This window comes from Balaenoptera physalus, assembly GCF_965194825.1.
Source record: "Balaenoptera physalus genome assembly, chromosome: X".
In the NCBI taxonomy this organism is placed as follows: domain Eukaryota; kingdom Metazoa; phylum Chordata; class Mammalia; order Artiodactyla; family Balaenopteridae; genus Balaenoptera; species Balaenoptera physalus.
This window is the reverse complement of record NC_138903.1, coordinates 132,896,351-132,913,496: the sequence shown is the minus strand read 5'-3', so window position 1 is coordinate 132,913,496 and position 17,146 is coordinate 132,896,351. Positions and strand designations below refer to the sequence as shown.

General features: G+C 63.1%; 1 protein-coding gene across 14 annotated transcripts in view; it reads right to left on the bottom strand.

The window, feature by feature from the left end:
* Positions 1-17,146, bottom strand: part of ATP2B3 (ATPase plasma membrane Ca2+ transporting 3) — a 64,808-nt gene that overhangs the window by 35,767 nt on the left and 11,895 nt on the right. For 12 of the 14 annotated variants that reach the window (XM_082445661.1, XM_082445652.1, XM_082445664.1 and 9 more), the window contains 6 exons: positions 8,916-9,113; positions 8,179-8,486; positions 4,140-4,337; positions 3,700-3,957; positions 3,139-3,264; positions 2,889-3,014 (listed from right to left, as the gene is read on the bottom strand). In XM_082445661.1, coding sequence (XP_082301787.1) covers positions 2,889-3,014; positions 3,139-3,264; positions 3,700-3,957; positions 4,140-4,337; positions 8,179-8,386 — 916 coding nt within the window. In that variant the 5' untranslated portion in view covers positions 8,387-8,486; positions 8,916-9,113. Of the gene's footprint in view, positions 1-2,888; positions 3,015-3,138; positions 3,265-3,699; positions 3,958-4,139; positions 4,338-8,178; positions 8,487-8,915; positions 9,114-9,712; positions 9,784-9,850; positions 10,014-17,146 lie in introns of all 14 variants that reach the window. The other 2 variants (XM_082445659.1, XM_082445658.1) reach the window with 2 other exon arrangements.

Sequence of the window (17,146 nt, the reverse complement as noted above, 5' to 3'; positions counted from 1 at the left end):
CAGCGGGAGGTTTCTGGAAGGGCCGCCACCATGGGTAACGAGAGCTGCCAGGTGTTGGGTCCCAGCTCTGCTGCCTCAAACAGGCCCCCCCAGTCGGGATGGGTGTTCCCCCCAGAACCAGTGCGAGGGGGTGCCTAGATGGTTCCTGGCGGCCTAGAGATCAGCCTTCTGGGCAGCGTGGCCAGCAGTCAAGTCTGCGTGCGCTTTAGAGGATAAGGGAGCGAGCCGAGGAATCGGCTAGCCTCAGGGCACCCACAGCGCTGAAGGGAGCGACAGGGGCATCGGAGGGGCTGGGCCCCAGGCGGAGCTGTGCGGGGACTCCTTCACAGATGTGCTCTGCCCCCGCACAGCCCACAGCTGGGTGCTAGGGACGGGGGCAGGTAAGCGGCGCTGGCTGTGCCGCTGGTTTCTGAGGCCGGGAAGGACTGCAACTCTGGGAGCGCCCAGGAGAGGCGGCAGGTGAGGGGTTCTGAGCTGGGGGTCGGGTTCCGCACCCCAGCTCCTCCTGCCTCACCTGCCCCAGGGCAGCAGCCGGAAGAGCTCTCTGCAGGCCACACACACGCTGCCCTGGATCCAGAGGTGGCCGGCCTGGGACAGGAGGGGCTACTGGGCTGGCTTGTCAGCCGCCACCCAACAGCTCGTGTCACTGGGGACCCAAGGACACAGACCAGAGCCCAGGTGGCTCCCAGGCAGCGGGGTCTGCTCTGGGGGTCCCAGGGAGGAGGGAGAGGTCCCCTCCCAGCCCCAGTGGGGTGTCAGTTGGGCCTGTGGGGCATTCCGAGGTGAAGGAGACTTCTGGGGCGGGGCAGGGGAGACACCTGTAGACACACGGTGGGTGACAATACAGCTCAATGAGGGGGTGTCACCCTGGGGCCGTGGGCACCTTCTGGAGGAGGGAGGGAAGTTTGAGGTGAGCACGGTGGGAAGATGAGGGCTGGGCCTGGCCTGAAAAGGGGCAGGAGCCGAGGGAGGGGAAGACGAGGGGAAAGAGGTCAGCCCAAAGAAGAGAAGGGCGACAAGGAGTCAAGGCCAGAAGGCAAGGAACTGGTGGGCGACAGCGGTGCCCCTGATGGACGGATGGAGAGGTGGCGGTGGGGGGTTGAGGGGGGATGCTGAGGGCGAGGTGCCACCTTCCAGTCTCTGCAGTGGCCAGGGCCTTGGGCGGAGACGTGGGGGAGGTGAGGGGTCGTAGGTGCCACTGCCCCTTCCCCGGAGCCTGGCCAGCTCTGCTTCCCCTGCAGGGCCCCCTCGGGTTCCCCTCCTCCAGGGAGCCAGCTGCTGCAGGTGTCTCCTCTGACTCTTAAGTGGCACAGCAAGCGGGGGAGAGGAAGCGGGGCTGGGGGAGACCCAGGGGGGGTTCTGGAGGGGTCTTGTCAAGGTCGAAGAGAAGGGGCCTAGGACCGAGTCCTGAAGGACGGTGACATTTAAGGGACCTAGCGGGAGGGGAAGAGCCTGGGAAGGAATGTGGGAGAGGCGTCCTGCCAAGCAGCCACCAAGGACTCCAGTCCAGCCCAGACGAGGCCCGGGGCCTGCCTACCCACCCACTTGCCCTCCTGTGGGCCCCAGGGTGCTGACTGTGGCGAGACACCGGGCTGAGCCCTGCAGGGAGGGGCGCCTGGTGTGGCCAAGGTGGCCGAAGGTCCGCCGGTGCCCGCTGGCTGTGAGGGGGGGCCTGGTGGCCCAGGAGCAGGGAGGAGCCCAGGAAGGGAAGCCAGGCCCCGGCTGCCAGGAGACGGCGCCCGTGGAGCTTCTAGGCAGCAGCGGCTCATCCACTTCCTCCCTCACGTGCCCAGGTCTGGGGACACTAGTGCGTCTTTCCTTACGCTGACCTGTCCCCACGTTACTGGGCTGGGCAGACCGATCCCGCCTGCACTCCAGGCCCAGCAGCCTTGACTGGCTGAGGTGGAGCTGGTGACCCGCACGCCCTGTCCCCAGGGCCCTGGCTGCAGGCTTCTGGCACACGGTCTCCCCGTACTCATGTGTGTCTTTGTACTTCTAGTGGGCCCAGGTGGCTTCACTCAGAGGTGGGGTGCACATCTAGAAAATGTCATTCCTTACCTGGTTTGATGGCAGGAGTGGCCTGAGGGGAGACCCAGGTCAGAGCAAGGTGAGTTGTGAGCAGAGGCAGGCCTGAGTCGTGGAAGGGACCGGGGTCCTGACTCGGATGGGGGCGGGGGGGGCGATGCTGGGGGAGCTCCAGAGCTTTGTAAGCCCTGTTCTGAGGAGCGGAGGGGGCACCAGCCATGCCTGGGGCTCGGGACGCTGGCAAGAGGAGGCAGCTGGGTAGCCATGTGCCAGGGAGGCCAGGGTGAATACAGAGCTGGGCTCTCAGAAGACATCTGTCCCTCGACACTGCTTTCCCTTAGGGTGAGGGCCCTGGCCCCATCTCAGCTTCCTCTGGCCCTGGGTGTCTTTTGGGGTGTCTAGTCCTTTCTGCTTGGGAGCCCTCCACCCTTGGCTGTGTGGCCTGTGTTTCGCTAGCTGCCACGTCGGCCTGGGGCCCTCAGTGCCCCACCATGTGGGCTGAACACCTGGGGACACCTGTCCCTCCAGCCCCATTCCTACCCAGGCAGGGCACTGCCCCAACCCTGGCACACACGCCGCCAAAGCCTTAGGGGAAGAGCCATCTGAGGGAAACGGCCTCACACAAAACTGGGGGGCCCCCAACCTGCTGGCTCTGGGGCAAAGACCCCGGAAGGGGGGTCTCCAAAAGGAACCAGGAGACAGGGTATGGCCTCCCACCCCCTGAGGGCCGGTTCTCCCCAGTGCCAGAGCCAGGGACTGGGCCAGCAAGGGGCCGTCACCAGGCAGGCGCAGAAGAGAGCGCGGCTACACACGAGGGCCAGTGGCCTGGCGGCGCTGGGAACTGCAGGGTGCTGTTGCCTTACCTTTCTTATCCTTCTTCTCTTCCTCCTCTCCACCAGCCCCAAGCAAGGTAAAGATGATGCCTGTCTGGGAGTTCACACCAACGGCTGTCACCACCATTCTTCCAGAACCTTCCATGACGTGAGTGCCTGGCACAGCAACACACGGAGACTGAGACAGAGATCTGCACCGCTGGGTGGGAGGCATGCCCAGCACCTACAGGTTTTGTCCTGGGCATTCCAGGAGCAGGGACTCCGGTCCTGCTGGGCTCACCTGACAGCAGCATGGGGTCTTTGTCTGCCGACTTGCGCACGTGGTCCGACTCGCCCGTCAGGGAGCTCTCGTCAATCTTGAGGTCATTGCCCTGGATGAGCACGCCATCGGCGGGCAGCAGGTCTCCTAAGGCCGGCCAGGTGGCCAGAACCACAGACCATGCGTCCAGGAGGCCTTCCTCCATGCCGCCTCCCATCTCCCCCAGAGGAGGTCCTGTCGGGTGTGCGGCCCTCTTCCTTTGGTCTCCTGCTTTCTGGGGGTACCCACCCACTCCTAGCCCTGTCATCCATCTTCCAGGAAAGGGGGCCCACAGGAGCGCCCTGCCGTGCTGGGGAGGCCCTCGACAGGCTGTGGGGACAGCCTGCTCCAGGGGCGCTGAAGCCGCTGACACTCCCGTCTTTGCCGGGCCTCCTGCCCGAGCTCCCCGCCTCCAGCCTCCCACCCCGCGTGCTCCCCGGGGAAGGCCTGCGCTGGGGGTGCAGGCGCGCCCCTCCGCTCCACCCTGCCCCTGAAACGGGAGCTGAGCTCCTTCACAGCATGGGTGGCGATGGGCGCGCTCACCATACTTGACCTGGGCGATGTCCCCTACCACCAGCGCAGCCACAGGGACCTGGAGGAGCTGCCCGTTCCGGATGACGGTGAACTTCTGCTCCTGTTCGATGCGGCTCTGCAGGCCCCGGAACTGCTTCTCCTTGCTCCAGTCGTTGAAGGCCGTGACCAAGACCACGCAGATGACAGACAGCAGGATGGCGGCCCCCTCAATCCAGCCCGCCTCGGCCTCCCCTTCGTCTTCTGCCCCAGCTGACACATTCCCGCACGCTGTGCCCGAGGACAGAAGGGGAGGGCAGAGGAGGCAGAGAAGTCCCTCCACCAGCTCCTTCCTCCCTCCGTCATCTCAGCTTCTATCCCTCCCCTCCTGCCAGCACCTCTGCGCTGCCACCCGCGTCCCGCCCCCGTCTACCAGGTCCTCCTTCACCGCCCTTCCCAGCCCTGCCCCTCACCTTCGCTCTCCTCTCCGGGTGGCGCATAGAATGAGAGGCCCAGGGATACGATGGCGGCCACCTCCAGGATGATGAGGGTCACATCCTGCAGGGCCTCCCATACCAGCTGTAGGAAGGTCTTGGGCTGCTTGGGAGGGATGAAGTTCTGCCCGTAGATCTGCCTGCGCTTCTCCAAGTCATTTGTGTTGTCGGCCAGGCCTGCGCGGTGCGGGGACGCGGAGCAGAGGCACAGAAGGGGAGGATGGGAAAGGCCAGCCCTGCATCCCCCTGCCCCTTTCCCCGTGCCTGTCTTTCCCTCTAGACTGAAAGCTCCCGGAAGGCGGGAACTGCACTGGCCTGGCACCTGGAGTCCTTCTGCAAACCCTGGGGGCACGTAGGCGGGAGCGCGTGCAGCCTCTCCAGCTGCCTGGAGGGCACAGGTGCGCCACCACGACCACGCGATAACTCGGATCCCGAGCACAAGGAAGGGAGGGTGGCCGGTTTACGCAGCGGCTCAGAATCAACACCCACAAAGGGGCCCGCACCAGCTTTTGGAAGCTGGGCCCTGACTTCTCATTCTTGGGACGACCCACTTCCCACCCAGGCCTGCACCAAGGCCGCTGGGTCTCTGCTTCTAGAGCATGAGTCTCCTCAGGCCCATTCCTGAAGGTACCGAAAGCTTCCATGTGGGACTGGTATCCAGGCCACTGCCTCTGAAGGCCAGGAGTCCACTTGGCCATCTTCCCCAGAGGCAGGCAGATGGGATGACACAGTCCCCTGGCCCCGACCTCAGCCCTTGGGATTCTGCTTCCTTCCAGGCCCATCCATGGCCCCCCCACCCCCACCCCCCAAGCCTTTCTGGCTTCTCTGCCCCCAAGTGCCCGGTCCCACACTGACACCTCGTGGACAGTGGCTTGCAGTTCCCAGACCTGAGTAGCTGCAACTCCCCAGGCCTCCAGTGGGGAGGGGCGGAGCAGGGGGTGGGCAACCAGAAGGGCCTGGGTGCCAGCCCTTGGGGTGCCCCCTGACGGGTTGGAAAGCCACACAAGACCCGGTCGGTCCCAGATGAGCTGAGAACAAGAAAGTGCTGAGTGTGGTGCAGAGGGGTTGGAAGGAAGGAGGGTGGGTGTGTGCTGGACAGGGAAAGGTGGCTTCTGGGGAGGGGGAGGGGGAGGGGGGAAGGGGGGCCCCTCGGGGTGGAAGGACTGACAAGAGCAAAAGCCCCCAGACGCACCGCCTTGGCACGTCTCCCGAGCTAGGCCATGACCGCACACTGTCCGCCCCACCCAGCAGGAGCCACAGCTGTCTCTGCCCTTCTCCCCCGGCCTCACTGTGCCTGGGCCCGGCCACGGCTCAAGTTTCTGGAGGCTGTGGCCTCCCAGTTGGGCGTCTGGGAGAAGCTCAGGACCTCAGCTCCTAAGGGCTGGGGACCCAGCTGAGGGCCCATGTCCCACTCCCTTGACCTACAGGAGATGTGAAAAGTGGGGTTATTACTAGGAAGGTCCTCGAACCCTGAATCTCCCAGACACCCAGGGTCTCCACTACCCCCACCCTGGGAAAGGGCACTGATCTGGAGGCCCCGAGGACGACAGAGGCCCCCGCACCCTCTGGAGAGCCCATGGGTCCTCGTCACGCCTCAGGAATCTGCATCCTGCCTGCCCTGCCCCCTATGCCCAGCTGGTCCCCACAGGAAGCTGGGCCCTCAGGGCCCCTTCCCCAGGAGCTCCCTCCCTCCCTCCTTCCCTCAGCCTGTCCCTTGGCCTTGGTTTGCCCTTGGTGCAGCAGCAGTGCTTCTCTCTCCCTTGCTCTAGACCAGCCCGAGGCCTTGGCCTTCCTGTGGGTTCAGGGGTCCGGAGAGCTGCTGTTGCCGAAGCGCTTGCTGGGGTGACTGAAGGCAGCTGCAGCCCCTCTGGTTCTGAGCACTCACTGGTCCAGCAGGGCCCCTGAGGTGGCCCAGGTCCTGGGTGCGGGGGCAGTGGCTGGCAGTTGGCATGGACTCAGATGGGCAACCTGCCCAGGGCAGAGGCCAGACGCCATCAGAACTGGATTAGGACCACATGGGGCAGCTCTCGGCTAATCTGCCCTCTCCTTTCCATGAGTGCCAGTGGAGGCCAAACAGGGGAAGGGCCGGGGCCCGGGTCTCCCCAGCTCGGCCTAAGACCCAGGCTCCCTGGCTTCTGGAATCCTCTTGGATAGGTAAAAAGGCGGAGCCCATTGATGTGCTTGTTGCCAGGAGACCAAGTCCCCTCCTCCAGTAGAGCACGCACCGCCATGGCCTCCTCACCCTCCCCAAAGCACCAGTTTGCTGGCAGCCCAGAGTCTGCCCGCCTTGCCAGGGGGTGTGCATGGGGCCTGGGGCTCAGCTAAGTCGCCCCTCCTGCCAGCTCAGGTCACTGTGTCTGAGCAGGAGTGGGAACGTCCAGGTGAGAACTCTGGGGCCTTGAGGGCTCCCACGGTCGGAGATGGGAGGGTGGTCCTCGAACCGCTCATTCTTCGGGATGCAGACCAGGCCAGGCTGGGGTCCCTCTGTTGGGGCCACCCACCTGGGCACCCGCCCTTCTTTACACCCGCCCCTCCACAGGCACCAGGCGAGCGCCAGAGCCTCTGTGGCAGAATCGGGCACGTTCCCAGGGGCCTTGACATTTTAAATATTTAACAAGGCCTGACAGGCAGAGGAAAGAGCTGCCAGCTGAAGCCCATCTGCTTCCTTTTATCTGGGAGAGGCCAGAGCCCTTGTGGCTAAATGGCCCTCTACCCTGGCCTCCCCCCACCCGGCCCCAAGTCCGGGGGCTGGGGGAGGGGATGGGCAAGGAGGAGAGCAGGAGAGAGCTCCTCTGGCCCTGAACCAAGCCATCTGCCCCGATCACACACCCACACCAGGCTGGGTCCCTTTAGAGCACAAAGCAGGAGAGACCCGGGCGGCCCCTCAGAGCTCCTGACCTGGCCGTGTGGGTGCCCCCTCACCCAGCCTCAGGCCCACCTCCTCTGCAGGGGGGGTGGGGGCAGGAGGCATCTCCACTCCCTGTTCCAGCCCAGGTGTCACCTGCACACAGATGGAGCCAGGGAGCAGGAGACAAGGGTGACAGCCAGGGCCCTGGGTGGACAAAGGTGTGATAGCCGAAACAGGAGCTGATGCGATCAACCGGCACTGGCCGGGAACAGGCCTGGCACCAGCAGCCCTGCCGGGGAAGCGGCAGCTGGGCCAGAAATGCTCCGGCCTCTAGAAACTGGGGCCAAGCCTGGCTCCTGGGGATCCTGGCCTCCCAGCAGACCCAGCGGGCAGGACTGGGGAAGGCTGGTGCAGGGCAGGGTAGGGCAGACGTCTGCTCTGGAGCAGGGGAAAAGGGCCACAGGGCAGAGGGGGGGGACCAAGGTGGCAATCAGGCCTCCACCCCTAGAACCTTCTAGAGGACACACCCCAGGCTCCCTAGAGGCTCCCTGCAGCAGATCTCAGAGATATACCGTCTCAGATTTGGACCTCTTCAGGACAGCCTGCGCTGGTGTCTCCTCCACTCAGCACTCTACCCGGCCCCCACCCCAAGCCCCTCCCCAGAGGACCGAACCCTACGCCTTTCCTCCTCTTCCTGCCCCCCCTGACTGCACAGAGGGCCGAGCGTATGGGGAACCGGGGGCACCCGGTCAGGGGCTGCCCCGCTCGTCTCTCGGAAGAGCTGCTGGGGTTTCAGTTTGGGGCCCATCCCGCCAGCACGTGCGATTCCGTGCCCGCTTCTCCCTTCCTCTTCTCTGTCGTTCCGTTTCTATTTAATCCAAAGAAGGGATGCAAGTGGGAACTGCTGATTACGGAGGCACAGGTGCAGGGGGTCAGGTTGCCCCACACGGAGCATGTCCCACTCAGGGGGAAACGGGAGCGCACAGGCACGATCATGGTCATGGTCGTGGTCAGGAGTGCCTCTGGGAAGCTGCTGCAAGCGCACCCAGCCCTTGACGGGGCCTGCCCCCGGGGCTAGGGAACGTCTGCAGGGAGGAGTGAGGGGCGGTGCGGGGCCCTGCATCCCCGGCGCACACGCCGCCCGTGCCAGGGCTCTGCTGGCAGACTTACCCTCCGTGGGTGAGGTCTTCAGCCTCCTGCAGAGCCCGCCCACATCCCCGTAGGTTTCCTGGACTTTCTGCAGCGCCTCGGCCCCTCGGAGCTCCATGAGGGAGCGCAGCTCAGCCAGCGTGCACCCAAAGCCCCCTGCATGGGGGGCCTCCCGCTGCTGCTGGGGTTTGGGGTGGAACTCGATGGAACTGTTGGCCACGTCCCCCATCCTGCCTGGGGCGCGGGAGGGGAGGGTGTCCTCCAAGGTCCCAGCGCCTGGGTGAGGTGCGGCGAGGCGGCGGCAGAGGGAAGTGGCCGCGCACAGACACCTGGGGAGAAGGAGGTGAGAAGCCCGGGGGCACGGTTGAGGCAAAACCAAGGTCCACTCTCCTGGAACGTTCTCTGCAAATCTGCACTCGGTCTGAGCCATGACTCACTGAGTGCAGAATTCCCCTCCCAGGCCGGGCCAGTGGCCCTCATGCCAGCTCACCCCCCCCCGTCCTGCCACCGTAAGCCTGCCGCGTGGGGAAGCAGGCAGCGTCAGAGGCTCCTGGTGGGGACCTGCCGCCGCCAGCACTAGCCAGCCTGGGACGCGGAGGCTCTCACTGCCCCCCAGTGCATCTGGGAACCCACACCAAAGCAGGGGCGACGTGTCAGGATCAAATAGTGGCTGGTCTTGCCCTGGCGCGGTGAGGTTATCTGTGCCTGTGCCCAACCTCGAGCTTTACTCGTCTGCTCCAGCACGCTCCCACGCTTGCCTGATTAAGACTCGCCCGGTGCAGCCGGCATGCTATAAATCCCTGGTGGCAGTGGTCTTCTGGCGCAGCCTCCGCGGCTCAAGGTTTCAGGCCCGGGGCTGTGCAGGGTTCCGGGGAGCAGGCCAAGCCATGGACAGAGCCAGCTGGGCACTAGGTCAAGGCTTAGCGTGCAGGGTGTTTCTGCTGCCTTGAGGGGACCTGGGGTCGGGGGCAAGGAAGGAAGCAGGGTGCGGTGGGGAGGGTAAAAGGAAGGGAGAGGGAGAGAGGGAAGGGGAAGGAGGGAGGGAGGAAGAGAGCGGAAGGGGAGGGTGGAGGAGAAAGTGGAAAGCAGCCACAGGTCACTGGTGACTTCTCCGTCACCCTGGCCCACAGCACAGTGCCACCCACTCCCCTCCACACCCCTCTGCCCTCCAGCTGGCAAAGCAAGGAGCTGGGGTCTCCCCAAGTTAACAGCAGCCAGCCAGCTCCCGGCCCACACTGCCTTCCCCCCCGCAGAGCATCATGAAGTTGTCACCCCCTCACTGTCCCCGCACCCCGCCGCCACCACCCCACCTGCCTGAGGAACCTCGGCACCCTGGCCACCCTGCCTGCCGTCTTCACAGGCTCTGGTGGCGTGGAGCACGGGGGCCTGCTGGGCCGCTCCTTCTCGGGCCCCTGGCTTCTCCTGCTGGTCTTTCCCCGCCTCTCATCCCCAGCTCGTGGCCGTGCACTAAGCTCCCCGGACTGAATCAGTCTCAGCGCACGTGGCCTTGGCCTTCACACCCGGCGGTGAGGCTCAGTCGGGCCCGATCCCTCACCTTTGGGGAAGATCCTGGCTCAGAAGGATCCTCTTGGAAGCAGAACTCGGCCACCAATCCAGGTTTTTGATCTAGAACCGCCCATGGAAACACAGTAACCCAGAGCCTCGTGGCCTCTGCTCTCAGGAGAGCCCTTACCTCTCTGTGAGGCCAGCGGACGCCAGGAGCATGGACGTGCCACAGTCCTCAGGGGATGAGACCAAGGTCTCTGGGAAACGAGGTCCGCTCCCCCATGCCCACAGGCCTCAGGGGGTCTCGGAACATGGTGGAGGCCTCAGTTCCTCTGGACACTGGCCTCACGCTGTCAAGAAAAATCTCACGTACTTAAGGCAGTCCCGCCAGGGAGGTCTGGGAGACAGAGAGGCACCTCAGCAAATGGCCATCCAAAGTGAGCCAGGTTTTAAAAGTTTGGGCACCTAAGTGTTAACTCTCTAGACACTTTCTGCACGGAGCAGCCTTCATTGCCGGAAGATGTGGGAACAAGATGGCAGACACACGAATGCACCGTCCTCTCCCGCTCCCACGCACCTCCCCACCTCCTGTCCCTGCTGTTCACCATCTGACCAATCTTTACTGAGCATCTACTGTATGCCCATGCTGGCCATCTCTGCTGGGGACAGAGCGGTGGGCAGGACTGAACGGGTCCCCGCACTCTCTGGCCGGGAGATGGGTGCCTAGCAGTTCCCGCTGGTGAGAGAGATGGAGATAACAGCTTCAGAGCAATAGGGGCGCAGTTTCGGCGGGGAGGGAAGAGCGTTCTGATACCAGGAAGGAGGCGGATCCCATGGGGCCACGAGCGGCAGAGGCCACCACCGAGTAGAGGGCTGCTGGGTGACGATGGACTGTAGGGGCAGAAGCCGGGAGACGACGGAGGGGGCTGCAGGAGGGGTGGGGGCAGGGACCCCGGGGGCACGACCGGAGCTCAGGGAACTTGAAGGAAGCCAGGCTTCCGGGAGGTCGGGGCAGGGCAGGCTCCGTGTGGGGTGCTCTGTGAACGCACCTGCCCACCCGGGTGGGCACTGCAGGAACCTGTCAGCTCGGGAAACCGAGGCTTGGCCAGGTGAAGTGGCAGAGCCACAGGGACGCCTGGGTGTCCTGCTTCCGACTGCAGGCTGTTTCAGGAGGTGCTGGAGGCCGCGATGGCAGCTTCCGACTCACCCGAGCTCCCCGGCCCCCTCCAGACGCCCCGGGCCATCATTCCCCCCACAGCGGCTTCCTTCCCCTCCTTTCTCTACCCTGAGCTCTGTGCCCCTGCCTCGCCATTCCCAGAAGGTAGCACCCTGGGTGAAACTGGCGGGGTTGGGCTCTGTGTCCCCAGCCCCCTAGCCTGTTGGTTGCTGGAGGGGAGGGCGGGGCCGGGTTCATCTGCGGACGCTCGCTTTGGCTCTGACCAATGGGCGCTGTGAGTTCCGGTAGGGTGGGGGGCGTCCAGCAAATATGTGAGTCACTTGTCCCTGAGCAGAGTCCCCAGCCCTGGCTGAGGGGAGTGGCCGGCGCTCAGCCGGGGCTCTGATGCCCTTGGCGGGCAGGCCACCGGCCTGCATTCCAAGACCTTGCAAAGTCGACCCACCGAGCTGCCAGGGCCTCTCCAGCACTCCTCTCTAAAAGGGAAGCCAGATGAACAATCTGTTCCTTTTATCCTTTTGGCCTCTACACCCACTCGGTGAAGACCCAGTTGAAAGGCCCACATGACACTGGCGGGTTCCAGGGGTGACCCAGCCAACCGCCCACGGTTGGGTGGCTCTTGGGCCTGTGCTGGGAGGCGGCAGCGCATCCCAGGGGAGCTCGCGCGCTTCCGGGGCACCCTGCAGTCGGGCAGCACAGCCTCTCCTCCGCCCCGACAACCAGGGCTCACCCAAGGGCGGCTTCATCTTCCCTGCTCCTGCCCCCAAGTGTGGCCCTGCCCTCCATTAAGCAACAGCCGCGGCCAGAGCCACGCCGGGGCCTTGAGCTGCTCCTAACTGGTGTGCTGTCACCGCTGGGGCCAACTGGGCCCAAGGTGACTCACGGTAAGGGGACCGGGCGGGGAGTCGAGGCCTGGCCTTCTGCGCTCGCCGCAGCCCCTTGGCTGGCCTTGTCGTCGCTCCACGCCTCAGTGTCCCTGGCACCCTGCCTGTGCTGCGGCCCGCTCTCTCTCCCTCGGCCCCCGCCAGGCCCCACGTGCCGACTACCACCCTCCAGTCGGGTGGCTGGTCACCGCATTGCCCGGTTCAGGTGCTGTCACCCTCTCTGCCGCCAAGCTGCACTGGCCTCCAGAAAGCCGAGCCTGTGTTTCAGTCCTCCCCTGCCCCGTCAAGCAAAAGGCCACATTCCTTCAGAGGACCCCCCAGCTCTTGTCCTGCGCTGGCCGTTCAGCAATGCCCCACACTGGTCTGTCCACACACGCCCACAGCACTGCTGGCCCTGCCGCAGCACACAGCCTGGCCGCCACACCTGTCTGTCCCCTCTCCCCCAATGGCCTCTGATGAATCTGAGCGGCAATTCAGGCGGACGGTTCTCCAGAAAATCCCCGCCAAAACCGATTGCTGCTGAGTCTAGAATCCGCGACTGGTTCTGTTTCACTCTGCTTGGCATGGCAACGACCTGTGAGTGGGTCCTTCCTGCAGTTGGGTCATCAGCTCTGAGAGACACGTGGTTATTGATTCAGCAAGAAGTCTACTGCATGGTCAGCCCTGGGTGGGGACAGGGTCCTGGAGGAGTGAGTGAGCGGGAGCCTTGGGAGGGCGAATCACCGTCCCAGAGAGCGGGGATGTAGGGGTGACAAACGGGAACTCCATGACCCGCAGCTTGGGGCCCCTTAAGCCAGAGACGGTGCTCCTGCTAACCTTCCTCTTCATCAGCTCCACAGGCTACCGGGTACAGGGGCCATCAGTAAAATCAAGGTCTGTCTTGAGTGACTGGTGGCCACTGGAGAGACCAAACAGCATATACTCTTGTTTCCCTGGGTTCTCCGTAAGCCCGGGCAATGGCCTCCCTCCGTCTGAATAAGGACAGCAGCCATCAGCGAAATGGCCAAGAGCAGAAGTGACTGGGCCTATGAGTGCTGCAGGCCCGACACAGACTTTCCGGCCTGGCTGGCTGCCTAGAACGGGCTGTAGGCACCAAAAGGGCAGGGAACATACCATTTCTGTACTCTTTCATCTCTCAAACCTTAATTGGCTTAATTGAGTCGAAAACCTCCACGGAGGGGGACTCGGACCTTCTGGCTTTTGCTCCATCCTGGCCCAAACTGGCCTGCACTGGTGGGTGGCGGGAGCAGACCCGCTGTGGGCTCCCTGGCCCGCCTCCCCATGGCTCCGTGACTTTCCACAGGCTGCCACCCAGGGGGGCGCCAGGCACGGCAGGAGATAGCTCAGCTTCAGGCCTGGACATTTTGACGCCTCTTGCCCCCGGGCCCCGTGACTGATGTCCACCCAACCAGAAACCCAGGAGTCCTCTCCCCCCTGTGCCAGCCCTCCCTGGCCACCGCGGACCAGGCTTTGGGGGCTCTCCCAGCACCTCTGACTTAATCTGCCCGGGTCCCCCACTTCGCCTCCTTGGCCCTCCCTCCAGGCCCTGGACAGCTAGGAGCTTCCTGGATGAGATGGGGGCACTTGTGTTCCCAAGCTCCCCTTTCTTGGGATGCCGATCCAGATGCTTCCCTCACTGCACCCTCACAGACACCCTGTGAGGGCAAGGAGGCGCCTTCTCTCCATCTCAGACCTCCTGGCCTCGCCTTCCAGGTCCCTGAGGAGAGAGTCAGGCCACCCCTGGCAGCTCAGCCCCTTGGCTGCCCGGAGAGAAAGCCCTTCTGCTTCCCCAGCAGCTGGTCCTGCGCTCTACCCGGCCTTCACAGGGGAGACAAGGGATGGAGGAGAATCCCACCTGCCGGCCCCCCAAGTCACAGGTCACAACGCATTAGAATTCACCGCCGTTCACGGTTGTGGAGACACAGCCCCGTGGCAGCCGCTGTCTGACCCCAGTCTGCAGTTGCTGGGGGCCGAGTGGAATCTGTCCCCACACTGGTGACCGGGCATTTGCCGCCGGCACCGCCACCTCCCTGGGGTGGATGGATCCCGGCTGGTGGCACCAGCCAGAAGTCTCCGGGCCCTCAGCCCTCCTGTCAGTAAGCTGGTGACGAGAACCCTCCCCCGCTGTGAGCACAACCGGCCCAGGACAGCATGCTCCGAGGCAAGAAGGGAGCAGAACCCCCTGAAGTCGAGTCCCAAGTCCCATCTGAGTGCCATGTGAGGCAGTGTCCCAGGGCACAGGATGCCGCCTGAGGCCCGCTCGCCCGCCCGCCCGCCGTGTGCCCTCCCTGCAGACCCAGCAGCAGAGGGACTCACCATGGGGATTCCTTGAAATAACAGTCCTCTCCTCTCTCCACCTCCGGGCACCTGGAGCCTGGCCCCAGGGACCCAAGAGGGGAAGAGCAGGGCGCCCCACAGGCTGCTGGCCTCCGGCACCTTCAGACGGGCTTGTGGCCGGGGAGCCTGCAGGGGAGCGAGGAGCGGGTGCCCTGCCCTCACCCTGCCCCTTAGATCCCACTGATCCCAGGCAGGTGAGGACGGCACCCCTTTACCCCTTGATTTCCCACGCCGCCCCTCCCCCACAGGCCCACCCCCTCCTGCCGGCCCTGCCCCCTCCCCTCTGCTCCACGCACCTTGGCGACCACCCGGCAGGGGAAATGAGGGCTCCAAGGACGAGGCCCGCATTCAGCCAGGGAGGGAGGGAGGGAGGGAGCCCGGGGGGAAGGAGCCGAGGCAGAGAACGGCCTCATTAATATTTCAGAGGCACCGTCACTGCAGCTCCTGGGCCCTCACAGCTCCGCCACTTATGCTAGTGGCGGGAGGAGGATGGGATAAAAGAAGGAAATAAAACAGAGAAAACAGATTTAAAGGGACAGCTCAGTCCCCCCCGCTCCGTTCCTTCCCCGCCTTGTTCCTGGTACAATCTGTGCACACGCCAAGTGGCTCTTGCAGAGAACAGCTTTGGGCAAAAACAATAACAGCGGAAAAGGGTCCACCACCGCCACGGGACCCTCTCCCCAAACTCCCGCCCAGCGACACGCTCCCACCTCCACCCACACGGGGCTGCCCCTGTTGTGCTGTGACCCGGGCACCGGGGCGCCTCAGGGACCCACGGGGGCTGCCAGCAAGGCCAAAGGCTGCTTCCTATCCAGAGCCTGGTCCAGACGCAAAGGACCACGTGAGGCCAGCAGAAAGACAGATGCACAGACTCTGGGCGTTGGAAGTCCCCACTAATCAGACTCCATTCAAGGAAGATTTGAGAACCCAGGGAAACACAAGCTTAGATTCCTGGAGGTGCCAGGGACCAGGGTCTACCTGATTCAGCTCCTGTCCTCGGGCGGGTGAACTTCCTCAGTATCCCTTGCTACTCGATGGCCCAGTGCTTTAGTCTCATCTGGAGCAGCGGACACCAGACCTGGAGGGGTCCCCACTCCCCCCAGCCGTGGGGACTGTAAAAACGCATAGCCCCACTCAGAGCTTCAGTCAGGAGGGGGTGGCACTGGGCTCTGTAAAGCTCCCCCAGAGGCTCACGAGGCCCAGCCAGGTTCGATGCCGCGTATTTGCCTGCCTTCAGAGGCTCCAGGGAGGACCCAGAATTCTCCAGTTAAAACAAGCCTATCCTTCCCTGGTGGCGCAGTGGTTAAGAATCCACCTGCCAATGCAGGGGACACAGGTTCAAGCCCTGGTCCAGGAAGATCCCACATGCCGTGGAGCAACTAACGCCGTGTGTCACAACTACTGAGCCCGCGTGCTACAACTACTGAGCCTGCGCTCTAGAGCCCGTGCTCCACAACGAGAGAAGCCACCGCGATGAGAAGCCCGCGCACCGCAACCAAGAGCAGCCCCTGCTCGCCGCAGCTAGAGAAAAGCCCACGCACAGCAACGAAGACCCAACACAACCAAAAATAAACAAATAAATAAATAAATAAATTTATTTTAAAAAACCCCCCACAAAACAAGCCCATCAGGGAATGTAAAATGGTGCAGCCTCTATGGAAAACCGCATGGTGGTTCCTCAAAAATTTAAACAATTACCGTAGGACCCAGCAATCCCACACCTGGGTACATGCCCAAAAGAACTGGAAGCAGGGTCTCTAAGAGATCTGCACATCCATGTTCACAGCAGCATTATTCACAGTAGTCAAAAGGTAGAAGCAACCCAAGTGTCCACCAATGAGTGGATGGATAAAGAAAATGTGGTCCATCCAATCAGTGGAATGTTATTCAGCCTTAAAAAGGAAGGTCGTTCTCACACCTGCTACAACATGGCTGGACCTACAAGGCATCACGGTCAGGGAAATCAGCCAGGCACAAAGGACGGATACTGTGTGACTCCACTTGTATGAGCCGCTTAGAGTCGTCAGATTCCTAGAGACAGAACGTAGGGTGAGGGGGGGCCACGGGCTGGGGGAGGGGGAGGGAGGGCACGGGCTGGAGGAGGGGGAGGGGGGCTAGTGTCTAAGGGGGACAGAGTTTCCCTTGGGGAAGATGGACAGTTCTAGAGATGGATGGTGGGGATGGCTGCACAGCAACCTGAGTGTACTTAATGCCGCCCAACTGGGCGCTGAAAAATGGTTAACGTGGTAAACGATGTTATGTATACTTTCCCACCATTAAAAAACCAAACAGGCCCTACTGGCCCTTTTGCTCTGTATCCAGACTAGCTTTCCGTGGCGCCCCAGGCCATACACTGATAGCAGGAGTTCCACCACCTTGACTGGCCAATCAGCTGACGATTCTGCCCATGTGGATTTTGACTTCCTGGAGTGTCCCCTACCTGAATGGAAACCTAAGCAGACCTTTCTGCACCCTCACCCTTCGGCCTCAGGGACCTTCGGCACCACCCATATCCTGTCTCAGCTGGGTGGCTGCCGCGATAGGTGGCAGAGGAGCTGAGAGGCTAAGCTCGCTGGCAGCCATTGTCACTGCTCTTGTCCCCTACTTGAAAGAAGTGTGGCCCTAAGGGCCTCCCCGTGTGCCCTCTCTCTCCCTGCTGCTAGTATGCACTTCCTCAGAGGCTCTGACCCCGCCCTGTCCTCAGAAGGAACCAGAACGGCGTGGCCAGAACACCTGGGAAGGCCTGGTCTCCAGACTGCAGATTCTGAGCAGACAATATGGCTTTAGGAGGTGCTCACGAATCCCCAGGAGCTCGTGGCAGAGACTCGCTAGACTTTCCCTGATTTCTATTCCTGTCTTCCCACGTTGTATTTTAATTTTTAGCTAAGCGTCTCGTCATCCAGCTAACAACTCTCTTCCCCCAACTCCAGTGCAGCTACGGAGGACCATGTGACTAGACCCTGGCCGATGGTATGTGAGCAAAAGGGACAAGGAACCGCCTTACTCTTGGACAGCACTAAGGGTTCTCAGCACAAGGGACAGCCAACTTCAAGGTTGTGTCCTTAAAGGGAAGGATGTGTTCTCCCCT